This window comes from Rhincodon typus, chromosome 4 (genome assembly GCF_021869965.1).
Source record: "Rhincodon typus isolate 14 chromosome 4, sRhiTyp1.1, whole genome shotgun sequence".
Lineage (NCBI taxonomy): Eukaryota > Metazoa > Chordata > Chondrichthyes > Orectolobiformes > Rhincodontidae > Rhincodon > Rhincodon typus.
Genome location: NC_063335.1, coordinates 14,943,264 through 14,963,848, shown reverse-complemented (window position 1 = coordinate 14,963,848; position 20,585 = coordinate 14,943,264). Strand labels below are relative to the sequence as shown.

At 40.8% G+C, this 20,585-nt stretch overlaps 1 protein-coding gene across 1 annotated transcript in view; it reads right to left on the bottom strand.

Annotated features, from left to right (window-relative positions):
* csmd3b (CUB and Sushi multiple domains 3b) overlaps positions 1-20,585 on the bottom strand; it is a 1,719,816-nt gene that overhangs the window by 395,889 nt on the left and 1,303,342 nt on the right. The window contains 3 exon segments of the mRNA XM_048595770.1: positions 19,231-19,419; positions 19,637-19,824; positions 20,338-20,476. Of these exon segments, the coding sequence (XP_048451727.1) occupies positions 19,231-19,419; positions 19,637-19,824; positions 20,338-20,476 (516 nt within the window).

Here is a 20,585-nt window from a genome sequence, read left to right as displayed (position 1 = left end):
CAAGGACGGAACTCAGCAATGCATTTATGGTATCATATATTTACCAAAGGTACAAAATACAAGCTGCTTTCAATCACTTTCTCAATATGTTACTAAGCGATGAACATTTGCTCAGCCAAGCAGATATTGTGGTAATCTAAGACTGAGGCAGGAGCTTGTCCATTTTTTTCACTCCCTTGGAAATTTTCACCATCCATGCATGCAATGGTTGGTAAACAGGATACAATGGATCCAAAATTTCCTATTGTACCTGGGGCAAAAGTGAGATAATTCTGAAGAAATGTCTGAAGGATTTTCAGTTCTGAAGAAGGGTCACTGGACCCGAAACGTTAACTCTGCTCTCTCTAGGGCTGCCAGACCTGCTGAGCTCTTCCAGCAATTTCTGTTTGTGTTTCTGATTTCCGGCATCCATAGTTCTTTGTTTTTTTGTGTGTTTGAGATCATCCTGATTTGGGATGAATTGTGTAAAAATGATATGCTATCTGGAACGCTTGCACTTTGTATGAACTATGTGCATTCTTGTACATGTCCTCATGACGCATGCAGAATAGGATCAGATTGAATGAGGCACAAAGGATAAAGTCAGCTTAGGTTTATGCTAATACAATTATCATTCTTTCCCTGAAAAATCACAGTGACAGACATCTCTCAGTTTCAATCACATCTCTGGAGGCCTTTTAAGAAGGGACCAGCTGCAAACAGAAGTCATTCCTTCATCCATTCCAGTTGGTGCCACATTGCACTCGATAATTTGGAATATTAATGCCAAGAATGGCATTGGGCTACGCTTGGATCCATTCCATCTGCCTCAGTCCTCAATCCCTTACTTTGAGTGTAATGCAAATAGAGCAACTTTTTCCACAGACTTGAGTCTTCAGGCTCTGAAATTCAGCTTGTTTTTTATTGTAGGGCTTTCACTCTCAAATGTTAGAGTCTGTGATTATCTGTCTTCGGACCCCTCTTGTGCTGCTAACGTAATGGTCAAAGGACTACCAGAGATATTAAGAGTCCAGATTAAAGAATATAAGAAGGTAATAGGGGCTTTTTCAGGTTGTGAAGATGTGACAACAGGATTGCCACAAGGATCAGTCCTAGGCCTCAAACGTTAACGACTTGGACGAGGTGGCAGAGTGCAATGTAGCCAAATTTGCCGACAATACAAGAATTGGTGAAAGTGCATGTTGTGGTGTAGACATAAGGAATGTTTATGGAGTTATAGATAGGTTGAGTGAGTGGGCAAAAACACTGCATATGAACTTTAATGTAGGAAAGTGAGAGGACATGCACTTTGACAGGAAATATTCGAAGGATGGTGTTGTTTAGATGGAGAGAGACACCAAAAAGTGCATGCTCTCTCCCTATGAACACTCAAGTGTGAACTTAGCCATGGAAGAGTGCAGAATCAGATATTATGACCACCCCCACCCCAACTCCCTGCATGACCCACTGCCTCAACCTGTTTATGGTCACATTGGCTGGGCCCAGGAACAAACCTGGTCCTCCAGTCAGCCTACCTCTTCATCACGGCATATCCCATGAACAAGGAATATGGAGCTGAAGTGCAACTACAAAAGAACTAAAGGCAAATTCTTTAGTTAACAAAACAGGAACTGCAAATGAAAGGAAACAATATAAATGTGGAACATAGTTTCATCGAGGCCATTTGTGGTTTCTACAAATGATCCAATTCAAACATTTATTGCACAAAATGTTCTCTATCCCATATCCTGAGTTGAAAGAGGAAGAACCTCTTACAGGGGGCCCACTAATGGAGATTTCTGCTGCTGGAAAGTAGAATTTCATGCCAAAGTTTATCCAGGCACTGGATATGGGTGAGGAAATAGACAGTGTGCAACACCGGCTGTTTTAAAGGGCACAAATGGAATTTCCTTTAAGTGGCAATTGTGTGATTCCAGATCCCAAGTGTCCTGTATTTAAGGCCAATGCCAAATTCCAATATACAGAGGTCAGTTCATCTAGAAGTTTACTGCACGCTTGAGTTGCCTCAATCATCTATGTATTCTTGAATTCAAGTACCACAATTTGGCAGAGAGTCAAATTTTAAGGTTGACCCCATCCATCTCCAGGGACAATTATTTCTTCTGGGAAGGTTGAGGAGCAAGGTGGTCTCCTATTTTGCCAGAGGCCATGAGCGGTAGGGCTGGGTAATGCTGATGTTTTTCTTGATGGACAGTCCAGGCAAAGCAAGGCATGCCCCAGTATTATTTTATTCTTCTTCCACATCTCCTCTTCACGCCCATCTCCAATGAGCAGTGACAGTCCAAAAGGAAAGAAGTACAAAATAGCTCCCACCTTTTAGTATGTTTGGGTGGCACGGTGGCACAGTGGTTAGCACTGCTACCTCACAGCGCCAGGGACCAGGTTTGATTCCACCCTCAGCCAACTGTCTGTGTGGAGTTTGCACATTCTCCCCATGTTTGCGTGTGTTTCCTTTGTGTTCTCTGGTTTCCTCCCACACTACAAAGATGTGCAGGCACGGTGGATTGGCTATGCGAGATTGGCCGTAGCGTTCAGGGATGTGTAGCTTAGGTGGGTTATAGGGGGATGGGTGTAGGTGGGATGTTCTGAGGGTCAGTGTGGACTTGTTGGGCCAAAGGGATTATTTCCACACTGTAGGGATTCTATGATTCTATGATGTTACTTCCAGCACAAAACACTTTCGACGTTGAGGTTATTGTTGCAGTTCCCAGTGTTCCTCCTGAAGATGTTGAATGTTTTAATTTCAAATTTCAAAGGGCAAGATTCCAGTGTCATTATCACCGCTCCAGCTAACAGTAGTCTTGCGATTGGTCTGCTCCCAGCCTCTCATACAGCAGTAGATACTGAAGGTTCTTTAATCGAACAATGGGTCCAGCCAATGATGCCTGTTGTTTAGAAACAGGAATCTCTCTCCTACTCACTTCCACTGTATTTACAGCCCCTGGAAGCAAGATTCATCTGCTCAGAATCAATAATGACATCTAGTAGTGAGGGCAGATCTTTTCTCCTCCCACTTTCTGCCCCAAGCATAAAAATTAGCCCTTTTTATGCCTGCTTTTTTTCAATAATTTTGCTTCAATATACATATACAGTATAGTGTTATGATCACTTTAGTCTTAGTACAATTTCAGCACTAAATAGTAAAGCATTAATTGTCCTATGTTGCAGTACCAACAATTGGTGACTTGTGGTTAGAGTAGAGTGATGTCACTAACTGTCCTTTCTAAGGTGGGGTTTTAAGGTGGAAGTTAAATCCAAGCCTCCTAGCTCAGAGGTAGCGACATTGACACTACACCACAGGAACTCTTACTTTCCATACTGGGTCTAAGGGTTTGATCAGTTAACAGTGGTACAGGATAAACCACTCGGGTTTCAAAGAAAAGGGATACTTGACTTACACAAGATTTAGTTTAATGAATGATAGCAATAGGTACAAGTGCACTGGGAATTTAAGTATAATTATAAAATCATCAGGAGTCAGAGTTGACACATCTGAGTCCATCAGAAAATCATGCTGGACTCCAACCAAAGATCCTGACACATTGTCAGATTGAGTAGAGTTTAATGCAATTTCAACATCAACTCTTTCACAGCCATTAGCTCATATATAGGTTCCAATCATCGTCCTCAAGATAATCACAGAAAAAAAATCCAGATATAAATATTTTTTGACATCAATGTACAGAGTGACCATCTCACTCTCCAGTGTCTCCATGACTTAATCAAGATCATGAGATCAGGCCAGGGGTTGATGGCTTATTTTAAGCAAAGCAATTCTTCAGTAGGAAGCTTGTGAGAGCAATGGAAACTGACGGAATTTTCAGATTTCCCCAACTTCCAAAAGGAGCATTGATATCACCATTCTGGACTGGGAGTTACCTTTCAACTTCAATGATAATTTGCTGAAGCAGTTGTCCACCTGCTCAAACCCATCTGATTTCTGCTCGACTGACATCAACAAAGTGAAAATTGGAAAAATCCTATCATGGACACACAATCCATTCTAATAAATTAATGCCCATTGGGTTAAGATGAACATTTCCTGGACCTTTTCCAATCTATTAAAGTATACCCTTCCAGTAAATTCAGTTTGCCAATAACAATGCTCATAATACTCGATGAAGGAAGTAATGGTTACACTGTTTCCAACTTTCGATGTTCTTTACCCACCTCCACACCAAGTCCCGTTACAACATGAGCTGCTTTCAGCACAGCCAAACTATTTTCACACACTCTCAAACCTATTATCACATTACATGGCTTGCTTTCAGCGCAGACCACCCACTCTCTGCTACCTTCAGCTCTCATTATCACTTTATTCAGCTTCTCTTCTGTTCTGACGTGCCATCCGTGATCCCATTGTTTATCTACCCCTTTCATATCTCTCTTGTTAGGATCCATCTCCACCTATCCACACTCACCTCTCCCTTCACCATCATCAGCAGCCCCCACCTCGTCTTCAGCCTAAATATCACATTTTCCTAACTGCTCTCAGTTCTGAGGAAGATTCGCCAGACTCAAAACATTAACTTTGCTTTCTTTGCACAGATGCTGCCAGACCTGCTGAGTTTCATCACCAATTTCTGTTTTTGTTTCGGCTCTCTAGCATCCGCATTTCTTGGTTTTATTTCAATCAGTTCACCTCACAAACATAAAATTTTACAGTGTGACTGGATATGGAAAAAAAGTTAATCATCATAGTTTAGCACAAGGAAACTAAGATAACTCATGCATGAATCAAGTGACCCAATGACTTACTTTTGTCCTTCACCTCTGGAACCAAAGTTTGAATCTGATCATGAAGGAGAATTATAATCTCCTATGTATGCTTTTACAACAAAACTAACCAATACAGATTCAGCCCAATTTGATATGAATCAGGAAACAAAATGTTACAATATACTGCAGTAACTTAAGATAATAACATATAATTCAATTCACCTAGACTATAAGGCAGGTTGCATTGCTAAACTAAACTCAATTCTGTAAACACATTGATGCTGTACAGAGGGACTTGCATCATGTATCTAAGCTATGCTGCTATGCCTAACTTTAAAGTGTTCAATAGCATGGGAAATATTTGATTCCACACTGATAATCTTTCAGTGGATTTGGAACAAACCTTTAGAATATTATTGCCTATTAAGTAATGCACTTTTGATCAATACAAGATTATATTGTTAAAAAATATCACAGTTTAGCATCTGTAACTATATCTAATAATTGAAATTAGATATAAACAACACTGCAAAACAAGCCTTACGCTGGTTCTGGTGACCAGGCAACCTCTGTGAAATCATGCAAGATGGTGGTTGCCAAGCTAAAAAAGTAACAATGGCTAACACATCATATTTTTATTAATACAGTACTCTTGTGAAAGATATTGTCCGTTTTTACACCAGTTACACTGAGGATAATTGCTTTTGGTACCAAGTCATGTTGCATTTAAAAATGTTCCATTTAAACTATAATTTGAGATTATAATAACAGTCTTTCCTGCTCACTAACAGCTTGGCATAGATTTTTAAAATCCCCATGTTGGAATAAGTGGTGACACTTATGTTAAGATTTAAGCCTAATAATAATGCAATGCATTCCGATACGAGAACTCCAATTAAAGTTTAGCTCCATAATATAATCTAAGCTACATGTTCACCTTATTTTTTTTCTTTAAAAAAAAGCTTTAAATTAATTACCTCATGTATTTATGTCATGAAACAATACTTCATGAGATAAGCAACGTAGGACACTTGTTCAGGATTTCATTGAAGGGTCAGTTTTTCATTTATGTTACAGAAAACTTCGAATCCATAAGAATGAAGGAATGTATGACTGCACACATGTTACTTATATAGTTTTCAATTATACAATTAGCGATTGCTGACCTGTTAAATTCTTCATCTAAATTTCTGAATTTCAATTTTCCAAAGAGCGCATTGATGAGAATAAGAATTTAATGATAACACAGTGTGGAGCTGAATGAACACAGCAGGCCAGGCAGCATCAGAGGAGTGGGAAAGCTGACGTTTCGGGTCAAGACCCTTCTTCAGGAATGGGGAGGGGGAAGGGACCTCTGAAATAAATAGAGAGAGGAGGGGTGGGGCTGGGGAAGGTAGGTGGGATGGTGATAGGTGAGTGCAGGTAGGCAGTGGTGGGGATTGGTCAGTGAGGTGGGAGGAGTGGATAGGTGAGAGAGAAGATGGACAGGTTGTGTCAGGTCAAGGAGGCGGGGATGAGAGGGAGGGTTGGTCATGGGATGAGGCTGGGGGTAGGGAGATTTTGAAACTGGTAAAGTCCACATTGAGACCATTGGCTGTAGGCTCCCAAGGCGGAATATGAGGTGCTGCTCCTCCTGTTTCTGGGTGGTGTCATTGTGACACTGAAGGAGGCCCAGGGTGGACATGTCACCCAACCTCTGTCTGATGTGAAAGATTTTGTTTGGTGCCTTGAATGGAGGTGAGGGGGAGGTGTAGGGGCAGATGTAGCACTTCCTGCGGATGCAGGGAAAGGTGCCAGGGGTGGTGGGGACAGTGGGGAGTGTGGAGCGGACGAGGGAGTCATGGAGAGAGCGGTTTCTATGTGGACTTTACCAGTTTCAAAATCTCCCCACCCCCGGCCTCATTCCATGACCAATCCTCCGTCTCATCCCCGCCTCCTTGACCTGACACCTGTCCATCTTGTCTCCCACCTATCTGCTCTTCCCACCTCACTGACTAATCCCTACCACTGCCGACCTGTACTCACCTATCACCATCCCAACTACCTCCCCCAGCCCCACCCCTCCTCTCTATTTATTTCGGAGCTCCCTTCCCCCTCCCCCATTTCTGAAGAAGGGTCCTGACCCGAAACGTCAACTTTCCTGCTCCTCTAATGCTGCCTGGCCTGCTGTGTTCCTCCAGCTCCACACTGTGTTATCTCTGACTCCAGCATCAGCAGTTCTTACTATCTCTGAAGAATTTAATGTGTATGTATTTGCTAAATTTTTGCCCAGCATTTGTTGTTTAACTTCAGGTTGTTGCAACAATCCAAGAGTACAAATGTGCAATGTCAAACTGGCCCTTCCAAATATAGTAGGGAAAAGAGTAAGATACTGAAGGACATTGTGAAGTATTTTACATTTTGAGCTGGCTAGTTTATCTGAAGATGTAGGTATGTCGATGATTGGGAGGAGCAGTGGTGAGGCAAGATGGGCTGTAGGCAGTGGGGGGGTGAGAGAGTGTGGTGCAGTGGTGGTTAAAAGTTGAAAGCTTAAGCTACATAGACTTCAACTAAATGAATGATACAATAAGGAAGTGGAGAGTGAGGGTAAACAGGTGAATAAAATCAGGACTTTGACAAGGATTGGACCTTTTCTATCTGAGTGTTTGGTGAAAAGGCAGATCTGTTTTCAGGTCAGATGCATGATTTCTGAATTAGAAGGCCTTTACCAGAGCAAAGCAGTCAAGGGCTTGCCTCAAGGTCCCCCGTCAATTAGGATGACACGGTTATCCTATCAAAAGAGGGATTTCTACTTAAAGAGTACCTGGTGAGTTGCAGAAAACCTCAGCAACATTTAGATTTTTCAGGTACAGCAAGCACAGATATGGAGGGGGGACTTGGGAAAGCAACCTCACCTCGACCCCTTCCTTCCTCTGAGAGTCTCACTCTGACCTGGATGTCCAGCTGAGCAAGCTAAGAGGATTATATGGGCTGAGTTCTGTCACAGATCAGTGAGAGAGAACAGTCTCTGTATTTGATTAGGCAAGGATGAAATTCCTAAAGATGTCAACAGAAGCAGTGTGCTCCCTCCAATCTGGACACACAAGATTCCAGGGTAACAGGAGGGCATAACAGGCACATGGAACAGAATTTCCACCAACCCTCCAGGAATCTTTTGTACTGTGATACCTAATGGCACACTGCCTTCAAATAATCCATTTGATGTTTATCCCCCATTACAACAATAGTTCCAATTTATTTTCTGAAGCGTAAAACTTAAAGACTCATACTAGATAATCAGTAGAATTGAAAATTGGTACTTTAAGAGGGTAAAGAGTGAAAAAGCACAAGAGGCTTGTTATTTTGAAAAACAATCTTCAATACCCTTGCAACAGTCTATCTCTGGTCAACACACCTTGCAGCTAGACTGTTTCTTCTTTCTGCAGGTATGTTATATCCTCATCTGAATATCCAAAACTTGATATTTAGTCCTGGCCTGTTGCCCTCCCACATCCATGCCTTAGATTTCCTGGACAAATAAAGCCCTATCCTTTCCTCCAGATAAGCCATTGCTAGTGCTCACAATTACTTGCTTTCTGCTGCAAATGTCAGTAGCAATCTGCCATGAAATGCTGAATTAGGTGCCCAGACATGTCAAGAGAACTGATCCTCCGCATGTAGTCACTTTGTTTTTGATTTTCCTTCCTTCCAGCCGGATGGTGGTAGCTATCCCCTCTACTCCGTGGAAAGGCAGAAATAAATAGAGAGAGGAGGGGTGGGGCTCCAGAAGGTGGGTGGGATGGTGATAGCCTACAGCCCAATGGCCTAAACGTGGACTTCACTAATTTCAAAATCTCCCCATCCCCGGCCTCATCCCATGATCAACCCTCCCTCTCATCCCCACCTCCTTGACCTGACACAAACTATCCATCTTCTCTCCCACCTACCCACCCCATCCACCTCACTGACCAATCCCCATCATTCCTTACTTGCACTCACCTATCACCATCCCACCTACCTTCCCCAGCCCCACCCCTCCTCTCTCTATTTATTTTAGAGCTCCCTTTCTCCTCCCCCATTTCTGAATAAGGGTCCCAACCTGAAACGTCAACTTTCCTGCTCGTCTGATGCTGCCTGGCCTGCTGTGCTCCTCCAACTCCACACTGTGTTGCACTGTTGGGGAATCTGTTAAATGATTCCAGTTGAACCGTGGTTTGAAATCCATACTCAAATTTGCACATTATTACTTCCTAAAATACTTTAGTTGATTTACTGCTTCATGCACAGGAGTTCCCGACAAGAATCCCAACTCAACCCTATGAAAAATAGAAATGGGTGGGATCACATCAGAATCCTGACCTGAGATCATTTGCTGGAACGTTTCCACCCCTCTATAATTTTCTCATTCTACTGTCCCCTTGATCTATCCCCAATGTTGTGGGAAAACTCAGAACAGGAGACAAAATTGATTGCACGAAAGAGATACAACATTGAAAATTTACTTTGATCTCCCCAATTCTGTAAAGATCAAATAGTTCCTGGCAAAATATTTTGAATTTGCATTGCAAAATTTTGAATGTAACAAGTTACCTACAAAATAAATGTTATATTGTTAATTGCTTGTCTTGCCCAATAGCAGGTGCTTGGCAAACATTTTAGAGTGCTCATGCTGAAACAAGTAATAAATGTTGTGAGGAAATTTCAAGCTAAAAGAGAAGATATGGCACCACTGTATCATTGTATAACTGTAAATTGTCATGAAATATTTTCATGTAAAAGCAAAAGATGGACATCTGTCAAACAGAGCAATTAAAATACAATGTATATATATCAAGCCAGAAAACATTCCAGTGATAGTTCTAGTCTGCATGCCTACTCGAAAACAACATGGAAGTCGAATAGTGACAATGATCCCCAGAAATGTTTTCAAAATAACAGGTCCCTTATGTTTTTGACCGTTGTTGCAATGAGGGAATAGACATCAAATGGATTAACAGAAGACAGTGTGCCATTAGGTATCACAAAAGATACCTAGACGGTCAATGAGAACTATTGATTGGCTTGTTCTGGTGTAAATTAACTGCTCTAATCTTACGAATGATGATGTCTTTGCAATCTGGGACCTACTTAACGTATTTTGTGACCAATGAAGTTCAATCTTGCTCTGCCATGTTTCAAATATGACCATGAGGTATAAGATAACAGCTGACAAGCACCATCAGTGTATTTGCTTATAGGTTCAATGCAACCTAGAAGCAACAAGTACTCTGTTGTTTAGTCAATATATCAGTGGCCAATTAATTAGTTTGGAAAGTTATTCAATTGATTTAGCTTGATTTACATCATATCCAATGGGAGTTATGGATCATTTATTTCTGACATTAAATGACATTATGTGCGATGAAAAAAATGTATTAAACAATAATTCATGCTCAAATAGTTGGAGGACTCAAAGAGATGAAAATAAAAACCAATTCAACTTGTTTTCTTATGGAAATGACTATAGAAATTGTATGTTAGGCTCAATTAACAAAAAGGAGAATGGGAAGGAGGAGAGAACAGTCTTTATAATTTACATTTTGCACTTATTTTACTAACTTTGTGCGATTTTACACAAATGCACTTCTCTAAATACTTGAGTCACTTTACTACAGTGAAAGCAGAATGTGTTCAAGTGTTGAGATAACAAGGTGTAGAGCTGGATGAACACAGCAGGCCAAGCAGCATCAGAGGAGCAGGAAGGCTGACATTTCGGGCCTAGACCCTTCTTCAGAAAAAGTTACTGAGCACGTGCTGAATTCTTACAGAACCAGGCAGTCCTGAAGCTAAGGACTTGCTTGAATCAACTGAGTGTCTCAGAAAACAGCAAGACACTGTTGGAGCAGGGTCTGAATATACTCTGAGGGTGTGCTCCCTGTACTCCAGCCAAAAAGTCAACAGATAGCCAACTTTGTTTTAATTTGTTAACCAATGGATCTTAAATTATTATGAGCTGAGATTTCTCTCCTTTTCAACACGATGACCCACCTCTTGGAGATCATCGATCAATCACAAGCCAGTAGCTCTGCAGTTCTGGTAGTACCACCACCAGAAATGGGTGTAGCAACTGGAGGCCCAGAAAACAAAACAAATGGTGGAACCCAGATAAGTCAGGATCCCACTGGGCCAGGCACCGTTGAAGGGGATAGGGGCATGTTGGGCAAAGTGTGATGGCAGGTTCAGGACACAGGAAGGGAAACCTGTTGGTTGGCAGGGGGTGCTACAATTGGCTGCAAAAATAGGAGGACCCATCGACTTTCAATTTTCAGCAAGCATCCAGGTGCAAACAATCACGTTAAAGACTGGGCATGGACGTCAACCGTTAAATCTGAACAGCAGTCGGTTGAGCTGCTTAGGTGAGCAGGTGGATTAGCCATGGGAATTACATGGTTACAGGGATAGGGTAGGGGGGTGGGTTTGGGTGGGATGCTGTTTGGAGGGCCAGTGCAGACTTGATGGGCTGAATGGCCTGCTTCCCCACTGTAGGGATTCAAAGATCATGAAAACTGATGGAGTTACGGACAGTGAGGAAGTATGTCAAAGGATACAACAGGATAGAGATCATTTTGACAACTGCGCAGAGAAATGGAAGATGGGAGTTTAATCCAGCCAAGTGTGAGGTGATACATTTTTTGGGAGGTCAAATTCAAGAGGAAAGTATGCAGTAAATGGCAGGACCCTGAGGAGCATTGATATCCGGAAAGTTCTTGTGATGCAAGTCCATAACTCCCTGCAAGTTGCAACTCAAATGGATAAGATGGTAAAGAAAGTGTATGGCATGCTTGCCTTCATCAATTAGGCATTGAGTTTAAAAATTGGCAAGGCATGTTGCAGCTGTCTCAAACTTTACTTCGGCCACATTTGGAGTATTTTGAATGCAGTCTGGTCAGCACACTATAAGAAGGATGGAGGCTTTAGAGAGGGCGCAACAGAGGTTTGCCAAGATGTTGCCTGAATTGGAGAGTATTAGCTATAAGGAAAGCCAGGGTGTAAATATCAAATACTAAGGAGCAAAAACAGAAGTTGCTGGAAAAGCTCAGCAGGTCTGGCAGCATCTGCAACGTGAAATCAGATTTAACGTCTCGAGTCCGGCGACCCTAATGTTAACTCTGATTTCTCTCCACAGATGCTGCCTGAGCTGCTAAGCTTATCCACCAACTGTTGGTTTTGTTCCTGATTTATAGCATCTGCAGTTCTTTTGGTTTTAAATACTAGGGAGTATTGGTTTAAGGTGCGGGGGAGAAAGTATTTTTTTAAGCAGAAGGTGCTAGCTGCCTGGAAAGTGCTGCCAGGGGAGGTGACAGAACTAGATATGATAACAACATTGAGAGACATTTAGACACATATATGAACAGGCAGCGAATAGAGGGATACAGACTATGAACAGGCAAATGGGGTTAGTTTAGAATGGCATCAAATTGGTGCAGACATGATGGACTGAAGACTTGTTCTTGTGCTGTACTGTTTTACATTCTATATTCTAAGTTGCTGTAGAAGAAGAAAGAATATCATCTCAAGTGACTGTCATTTTAACATAGTAGACCAGAAATTGCAAGATACACTGAAGACAATGAAAAATGTACTATGGTTGCATTTGAATTCATGAACTCTTGGTTTTACTGTAATCTGATGTGTATACTCTCAGGAGGTATACCTTAAACAGATGTAAATGACTATCACTGAGAAAAAATGTGATATACTGATCCCATGCCCCATATTCAGAATAGGAACATAGGAACTAGATGAAGCCACTCAGCCTATTAAAACTTTCTATCTGAGTTTACTTTTACCAACAAAATGTAAAGGCTGGCTTGCTGAATCTCAATATGCCAAAGTAGTTAAGAAGACTTTTTCCCAGGGTGCAAGAGTCAGTTACTAGGAGGTTTAGGTTTAAGGTGTGAGGAACAAGGTTTAAAGGTGTTGTACGAGGCAAGTTTTTTTACACGCCTGGAACTCGCTGCCGGGGGAGGCAGTGGAAGCAGATACGATAGTGACTTTTAAAGGGCGACTTGATAAATACATGAATAGGATGGAAGTAGAAGGATACGGTCCCCGGAAGGGTAGGGGGTTTTAGTTGTGACAGGCAACATGTTGGTGCAGGCTTGGAGGGCCAAAGGGCCTGTTCCTGTGCTGTAATTTTCTTTGTTTTTTGTTCTTTGTTCTCTTTGACTTGAGGATTAAAATTACTGTATGGAATAAAGACATCAACATACTGCAAATGAACCTGATGATGACTTTGAAGATCCAGATGAAATATGGTCAACATCTAAAGCTCAATTTGCCATTGAGCAAATTGAATTCATATCTTTGAGGTAACAACTGACAGACCTTACTGACCAATTCAAACATAGATGCAGAGACCAGGAGCACTAGTATGGCTCTACAACAACTGAGCTAGCCAACAAAATAATCAACCATGTGATAATAGGTAGTCCAAATACAGGTTTCCAAAACTACCTCTTTGACCAACCCAGAAGTTACATCATCGAAGCACTGCTGAAAAGCAGACACAAGGACAAAGCCATTCTGCAAAGTTGAAAGAGTAATTAGGATGGACAAGTCTAGCTAGCAATGTGGGCAGAACCACGCCTAAAGATTACCCAGCCTTTCATGATATATGCCAGGCATGTGCCACCAGACAACATTGGAAGTGCCAATGTTGAAACTGAAGACCAAAACAAATGGTTCAACATCATTAGAAACCACAATCAGAGGCCAAACAGGTTCAGCAATACATTTAAATAAGAACACTGAAATAACTGCACAGAGGCTGGTATCCCATCACCAAGTCCCCCTTTATTTATGTGTGTACAGTACTCTGGCTGTGGCCAGACAGCTCAGGGTCAGTCACCTGAACTGACGAAATTCTGAATCCCCTGTTTACATTGGTCATCCAGGACTCCCTGATTGGCCCAGGTTAATAACCCCAGTCAAGGATCTCAGTCAAAGAGATCCACTTAGTTCCAATCACTATGAACACATAACAGCAATCAACAGATATTGAGCCAAGCTACGCTGTCAGATAATGAAGTTGACCTGACCACTGTCCACAAGCTGTGAAGACATTCCACATGGTGAACATCATAGAATGAAAAGCACAGAGATTCCAATGGAAGATCTTCTTATTCAGATGGAAAGCAATCTTTTGACATCAAGATCGCCTGATGAAAGGGAATGCAATGTCTTGAGTACAGCAAAAACACTAAGAAAATTACAATTTTGTCAATCGGAGAGGAGGTAAAGTTGGTCAAGCACACATTTAAGTAGAAAGTGGATATGGAGAAGAAATGGGAGATTCCACCTTGACATTTGGCAACTAATCCGAAACACACAGAAAATGCCTTGGAACTGTTTGACAAGCAGACATTCTTCACAGCAAGGAAGACAATGAAGGAATTCTGCTAACGTGGTGCAAAGCAGTCCAAATAGAGAATATTCACATCTCCAGTTCAATCCTACTTGAGTGAGGAGTCCATCTGGCAAAGAGGCCAGGCCACAAGGAGTTCACCTGCAGGACCCGATGGCTGGACCAATTCGAGAAAAAGCATGGTATTAATGACTGCATGACAGGTGGTGCATATGCAATAGCTGTGGAAGAAATCACACATTTTTGGCTTAAAAATGGTCCTAGTCATGCAATGAACACGTGTACATTTCAGCAGATGAAACCTGACTATCCTACCACTTTTGCCAGATTTTTGCTGACTGATGTTCAATGATGAAATGCGTAATGATGGAAAGTGGAGCAAGGAAATCACTGCTACAGCCTGTGTTCAAAAAAGATGGCATTAAAAGGCTGCTGCTTACTTACAAAGTCCAAGCAGGGGGGTTGCTTTGTGAATGTCAAGACAGTGCCCAGGCAGCATAAGGCTCACAAAACTGTCTATCTCGAATAAGGAAATTGATAAATCATATCATAAAAGAAAACAAACATTATTATCAGTACAGTCAACTGGCCCATACACCATGACATGACTGGACTCAAGAGCATCAAGCTGATGTCTTTGCCTCCCAGCACCATGGCTAAGTTCCAATCAATGCATCAGAACTTGTTTAGGAATCTGAAAACTAACTACTGATGACAGCTGATCTCTCAGGTTATCAATGCCATTGCTAGGAAACAAGAGAATAACCCAACTGTTGTAAAGACTATGGTCAGAATGAATGTGGCAGGGAAGGGAGTGATGGAAGCCACAGTTAAGAACTGCTCTCACTGTACTGGATTCAAAGTTATAAGAATAAGAAGCAGCAGGTTGAGGACAACATGCCCAATGATAAGTCTTTTTTTGTTCATATGTGGGAAAATGGAAATTCCAATAAAGAGAACCATGGAAATGGAAATGGATGACTGCATATTGCACAACAGAATAGACATAATGCGGTTGCAGATACAGTACCTTCTTCAACTGGAGGAGCCAAAGGTGGACAGTAGCCCTGAAGATTTTGATGAACACCCATCCACTCATTTGCTTGTTTCTCTAGCCAATGTCGCAAAGGTCATTGATATGATCCAGAATTTCACGATACAGCACAAAAACATGTTTAACTGCATGGATGACTTGGCAAAATATATCACACTTTTCTAAATGCAGGATTTCTCTAGAGCTAATTCTCTACATTTTTCAATGCTTCATATAAGATACAAGGTGTGAATAAATTAAATAGAGACTCCTTCTCTTTCATTTACTGCTTTATAATATTTTCATTTGGGATTTCTTCTGAAACATTGCATGTTTGTAAGTAAATCAGGGAATACAGATGCCTCCTTGGCTATCACGAAGCTTCAGTGAACTCAAAGTTGTAGGAAGAGCCCCTGGTATTAAACATATTAGGGTATTAATATAAGTAAATACTGAGGGGATACTACGAAGAGGCATTGTGAAGAAAACATGGAATTCCAGGTATGAGAATGATTGCTGAGCTAGCTTGTGGGGATGTAGTCTTTGAAGTACCCAAAGGAAATAAACAATCATCCTTTCAAGCACCTTGTGAAAATAATTGTTCCTCTTGGGAGCTCTTAAAAGTATGAAAATACAAACATTCAAAATGATCATAATGTACACTCCCCTCAGTATTCATAAATTAGTCAAAATTTTAAAAAATCTTGTCGAAACAAGCTAATCTGAGTTATAGCTTTGTTTACAGCCGTGTGATCAACTTCTGCTGAGGTAAATCTACTAGAGCACTTGGAGTTCAGACAGATACTCATAATGAAATTCTACTGCACAATTGTGCAAACAAATCTTTAAGAGATCAGAGAATTAAGCCTCTGAGGTTTCCTGAACAGATGGCTAACCATCAGATATTGAGTCTTCAAAAGTTGAACACGTGAACTTTCAATATAAGAAATTAGACATCTATTCAGTTCTTTCAAATGACTATAAGGACTTTGAAACAATATACAAATCAAAACAGAACATCCAGACGGACAGATAAATATGTTTTTTGCTATTGTTGAATGCACAATAGCATTTTATCTCCATTTAAATGAAGTACTCTAATGCTTGTAGACACTTAGCAAAACGCTAGTCAATTCAATAGTCACATGCCTGTTAAGGAAAGAGCCCTGTGGTCAACTAACTGTATTAAAAGTAAATTGAACCTAACATACAGACAGGATTGGAAAAAGTCAGCATGGGTATATGAAAGGTTAATCATGCTCAACAAAGCTACTGGAGTTTTTTTTTGCAGGTGCAACTGGTAGAATAGATAAACCAGAACCAAAGGATATGGGTATTGAATTTTTAGAAGGCCTTTGATAAGATCCCTCCATAAATGTTATTGGGCAAAGCTATTGCACATGGGATGCGGGGTAATATGTTGGCATAGATTGAGAGAAAGGGAATAAATGCACATTTTCCCAAGTAGCAGGGTTTCACAAGGGTTACAACAAGGATCAGGGTTTGGACTGCAGCTATTCACTATACTATCTAAATGTGAATTTATGATCCTCCCCACCGCCTTTAATTTTGACAACCACTGTAGGTTTGTCCAGCATCATCTTTGCGAACTGCAGCCACTGGAGCTAAACGAAGGGTAGAAAAATGACAATCCTGAGTGTTCTGCCACTGCCTTTTCCATTGCTCAATCAAAACCACTGCTCAGCCTGGATCACACAACCTCCACTTAGACAAGAGATTAATTTCATTTCTGTTTCAATCAAATGCCTTTAACAGCACTGCATTGATTATTCCTCAGCTCCCAATAGAATATAAATCAATATATTGCTGAATGGAAGGATATTTTGCAAAATCTTCACAACATTAAAACCTCTGCTTAAATTCAATGTTTGTGTTTCAACCTGAATTCAGGACTCAGCTATTGGCATTTCTACATTAGCAAAGCGATCTCAGAATTTAAATTGGAAAATCTCTCGGATGGTTGCCTCATAACCAAAAATAGCAGGGATTTACAACGCAAATAATGCTGTGACTATTATCAAGGTCCCCTTGTCATTATTAAAAACTCAAGCAACACTAGTAAATGCATATTTCACAGGATTTTACAAGCTAATTTATATTCTGTCATGAGAAAAAAGGTGTCAGCAGAAATAGTTAGCATATCCCCAAATCTTTACAATGAAAATATGTCACTTTCGACTGGGAAAGATTAAGAAAAAAAATCATAAATTAATACTATAAATATTTTGAATATATGAGTTGTTGCTGCTGTTGCCTGCCTGAACTAAATAGGAACAGCAAATGCATTCAATTTGTAACTATTTATTAAAACTGCACCAATATTTGCATTTAGAACTCTTTTGATGTTCATCTCAAAAGTAGAAAACACAATAATTTGTGGTCAATATGTTAGTACTAACCAAGAAAATATTTGAAAAAAAAAAGCAATTTTGTTTATATCTTTAGCGAGGTGTCAGATGTTAAAATTAATTTTCAAATGACCCTCGGGTGAAACAAGAAACACAGCTCAGAGAAAACATCTGTAAAATAAATGTTCAGTAAAATTATTCATAATTAGCAAACAAGGGGTTTCAGTACACTGACACTTACTGCCTTACCTTTTTACAAATTAGGAACAAAATTCAAATACGCCTGAGTACATAAACATCACAGCAGAGATTTCCACCTGCCTATGAATTCCAGATCTAAATAAGCATTGGTTATTCATTTATGAAATACTCAAGATTCACAACATCATTTTTAACTGAAGGGCTTATAAACATGAGTTGGCAACGTTTTTGGAAACTTAGATGAGGACAGAGCATGTAAGCTAAGAAAAGTAATATTTTTCGAACCAGCTTGTTCAACAGGCAACCCGGGCATCAGAATGTCCCCTGGCAAGGAGTCCTATCTTATTGTGCCCTGTTGTTCATATCCAGATCAAGTAGGACCTGCTCGAAACAGGCATTGATATATTCCTATGTTCCTCAAATCAGAGGCTGTTTCTCTGCCATGTTGGTTACTGATGACTCAAAGAGTCATTTGGCTGGATGGTTGGTTTGCGATGCAGAGTGATGCCAACAGCGGAGGGTCCATTCCTGCACTGGCCGAGGTTCCCATGAAGGATCCTCCTCCTCAACCTTTCCCCTGGCCAAAGGCGTGATGACTCTCAAGGTAAACCACCAACAGGGTCTCCGTCCCTCATGAGACGGCAACCCTATGACCCTCGGGACTATGGCAACATTTAAATCCGAACTACACTGAGCCAATTGGTGACAAATGTAGAAGATAAACTGTCTCTGATTGGTGGATAAAGGCGTGCACATGTGTCTATCTTTATGGCAGTAAGTTTACTAAACTGATTTGTTACAATGGAGGGGATGCTTACGGGGTGGGATGGCCTGGATAAGAGGTGGCAGATGTGCAAGGCCGAGGTGGCTAATGAACGCGGGGTCAAGGCTGCCAGCAGAATCAAGGTGGTGGGGTGGCCTTATGGCTGTGATCTAGACTGAGGCAGTGGGCAGACCCAGGGTTGACAGCAAGGTCAAGATTACAAGTGTCGAGTCTGGGAGCAGACTGTAGAAAAGAAAGTTTTGTCATGAGCATTTGTTCTGAGAAAGGTCATACGACCTGAAACGTTAACGCTGATTTCTCTCCATAGATGCTGCCAGACCTGCTAAGCTTTTCCAGCAATTTCTGTTTTTGTTCCAGATTTACATTATCTGCAGTTCTTTGGGTTTTTATTCCGCCATGAACAGGCTTGACCACCTGTAGAAACCAATTCAATATGGTGGAGCAGGTTTCCCGAGTCCACACATAGTGTGTGTGCATATGTGACAGGGAGACAAAGAGAGAGAGGGTGTTTGATGAATAGTGAGGGAGAGGCAGAGTGTGTGTGGATGGCAGTGGCAGAGAGAGCGTGGGGTGGTGGGAGGATGTGGCAAAGAGAATACTACAGGCTCACCACTCTCTGGGTGAAGAAATCTCTCCTCATCTCAGTCCTAAATGGCCAAAGGTGGAATAGCCCACCATTTATCCTTGAACAGCTCGCAAAGTGATTTCTGGGCTGTGGTGACTTCAAGCAGTTCCTTACCATCACAAGTAGGCAAAGGATGATTCCACCAGTGATTCTTCTCACACATCAGAGGCTCCTCATGACTGATCGTGTAGCCAGATTCACAGCTGAACGCCACAGTGGAACCTATTGAGAAGTCCTGCCCATAACGATAGCCATTCACTGGAATACCAGGATCCATGCAGGAATATGTATCCACTGTAACACCTGCAGAAACAGAAAGAAAAAATATAAAAGTCTCACAAAAAAACCCAAAAACTTACACTGCTCATCTATAACCAAACATTTTGTTTAATTTTTTCCACTGCAGCTGTTTAAGGCACAGTGGTTGCTTCCTTTGTAACAAAATATTAACAGCTCATCTCTCATTAAACAAATCTAAATGAAGCATAAGTTCAATTAAAATGCTACAAGGAGCACTTACTTTCATAATGAATCTTGAAACCAATATTGGACCGACTATTATCAGTTGCAAAGAGAAGGTAGAGATAGTTGGTGCTACTAAAAAGAAATTGAGGAACTTGTGTGCCATTGAAAGAGCCAAGAACTGGGGACAGAAGACTTGGACCATCGTGAACTTCCAGAACATCATAATTAACTTCAGTTTGAAACCTATGCATAGAGAAATTTAAATTCATACATAAGTCAATACTATATATTCAAACAAATTTAACTTTTGGAGAATAGTTTCTTTTCAAGTATCACCCCAGCATAGTTAACCAACTATAGGACGCAACTTAATAATTAGGTTTTTGTAAATGTTTCCATCAAACATATTTAATCATTATAAACCAAGAAAGATGATACAAAAATCACTCCTTTTGTTCAGCTAGTCACATATTCATGTTTTTGAAAAGGAAATGGAACACTATAATTCTGCTTTTATCTTTCCGAAATCTGTACATTGATTTTCAAAGTAGTCGTGGAAGAATTGTTTTACGAAAACTGATGTGGGATATAGTGTAATACTTTTAATTTCATTTGCCAAGATATAAAAACTAAGATTTTTCACAATGACTAATTTGTACAAGCTAAACTTTCCTCAAAAGTACAAAGAATTCGCTTATCAACTCAGATAGTCATTCATACACATATCGAGATTTGAAAAAAAGCTTGTGAGAAGACCTTTCAAATGTTATTTTGATGGAATGTCCTGGTTCAGCTTCAATCACCCACTCACAATTCTGGGAATCTTTATAATATCCAGGCCAGCCTGGTGACAGGATTACTCCATTAGGAGAAGAAAAATGGCCACCACAAGGAGCTTCAAAACAAAAGCAATAAATTTACACCTTAGCATGTTCATATCAATCCAAAGGGTATACTGCAATCTTAAATGTAGGAAAGCCATTACAGAAAAACAGGAAAAAAGT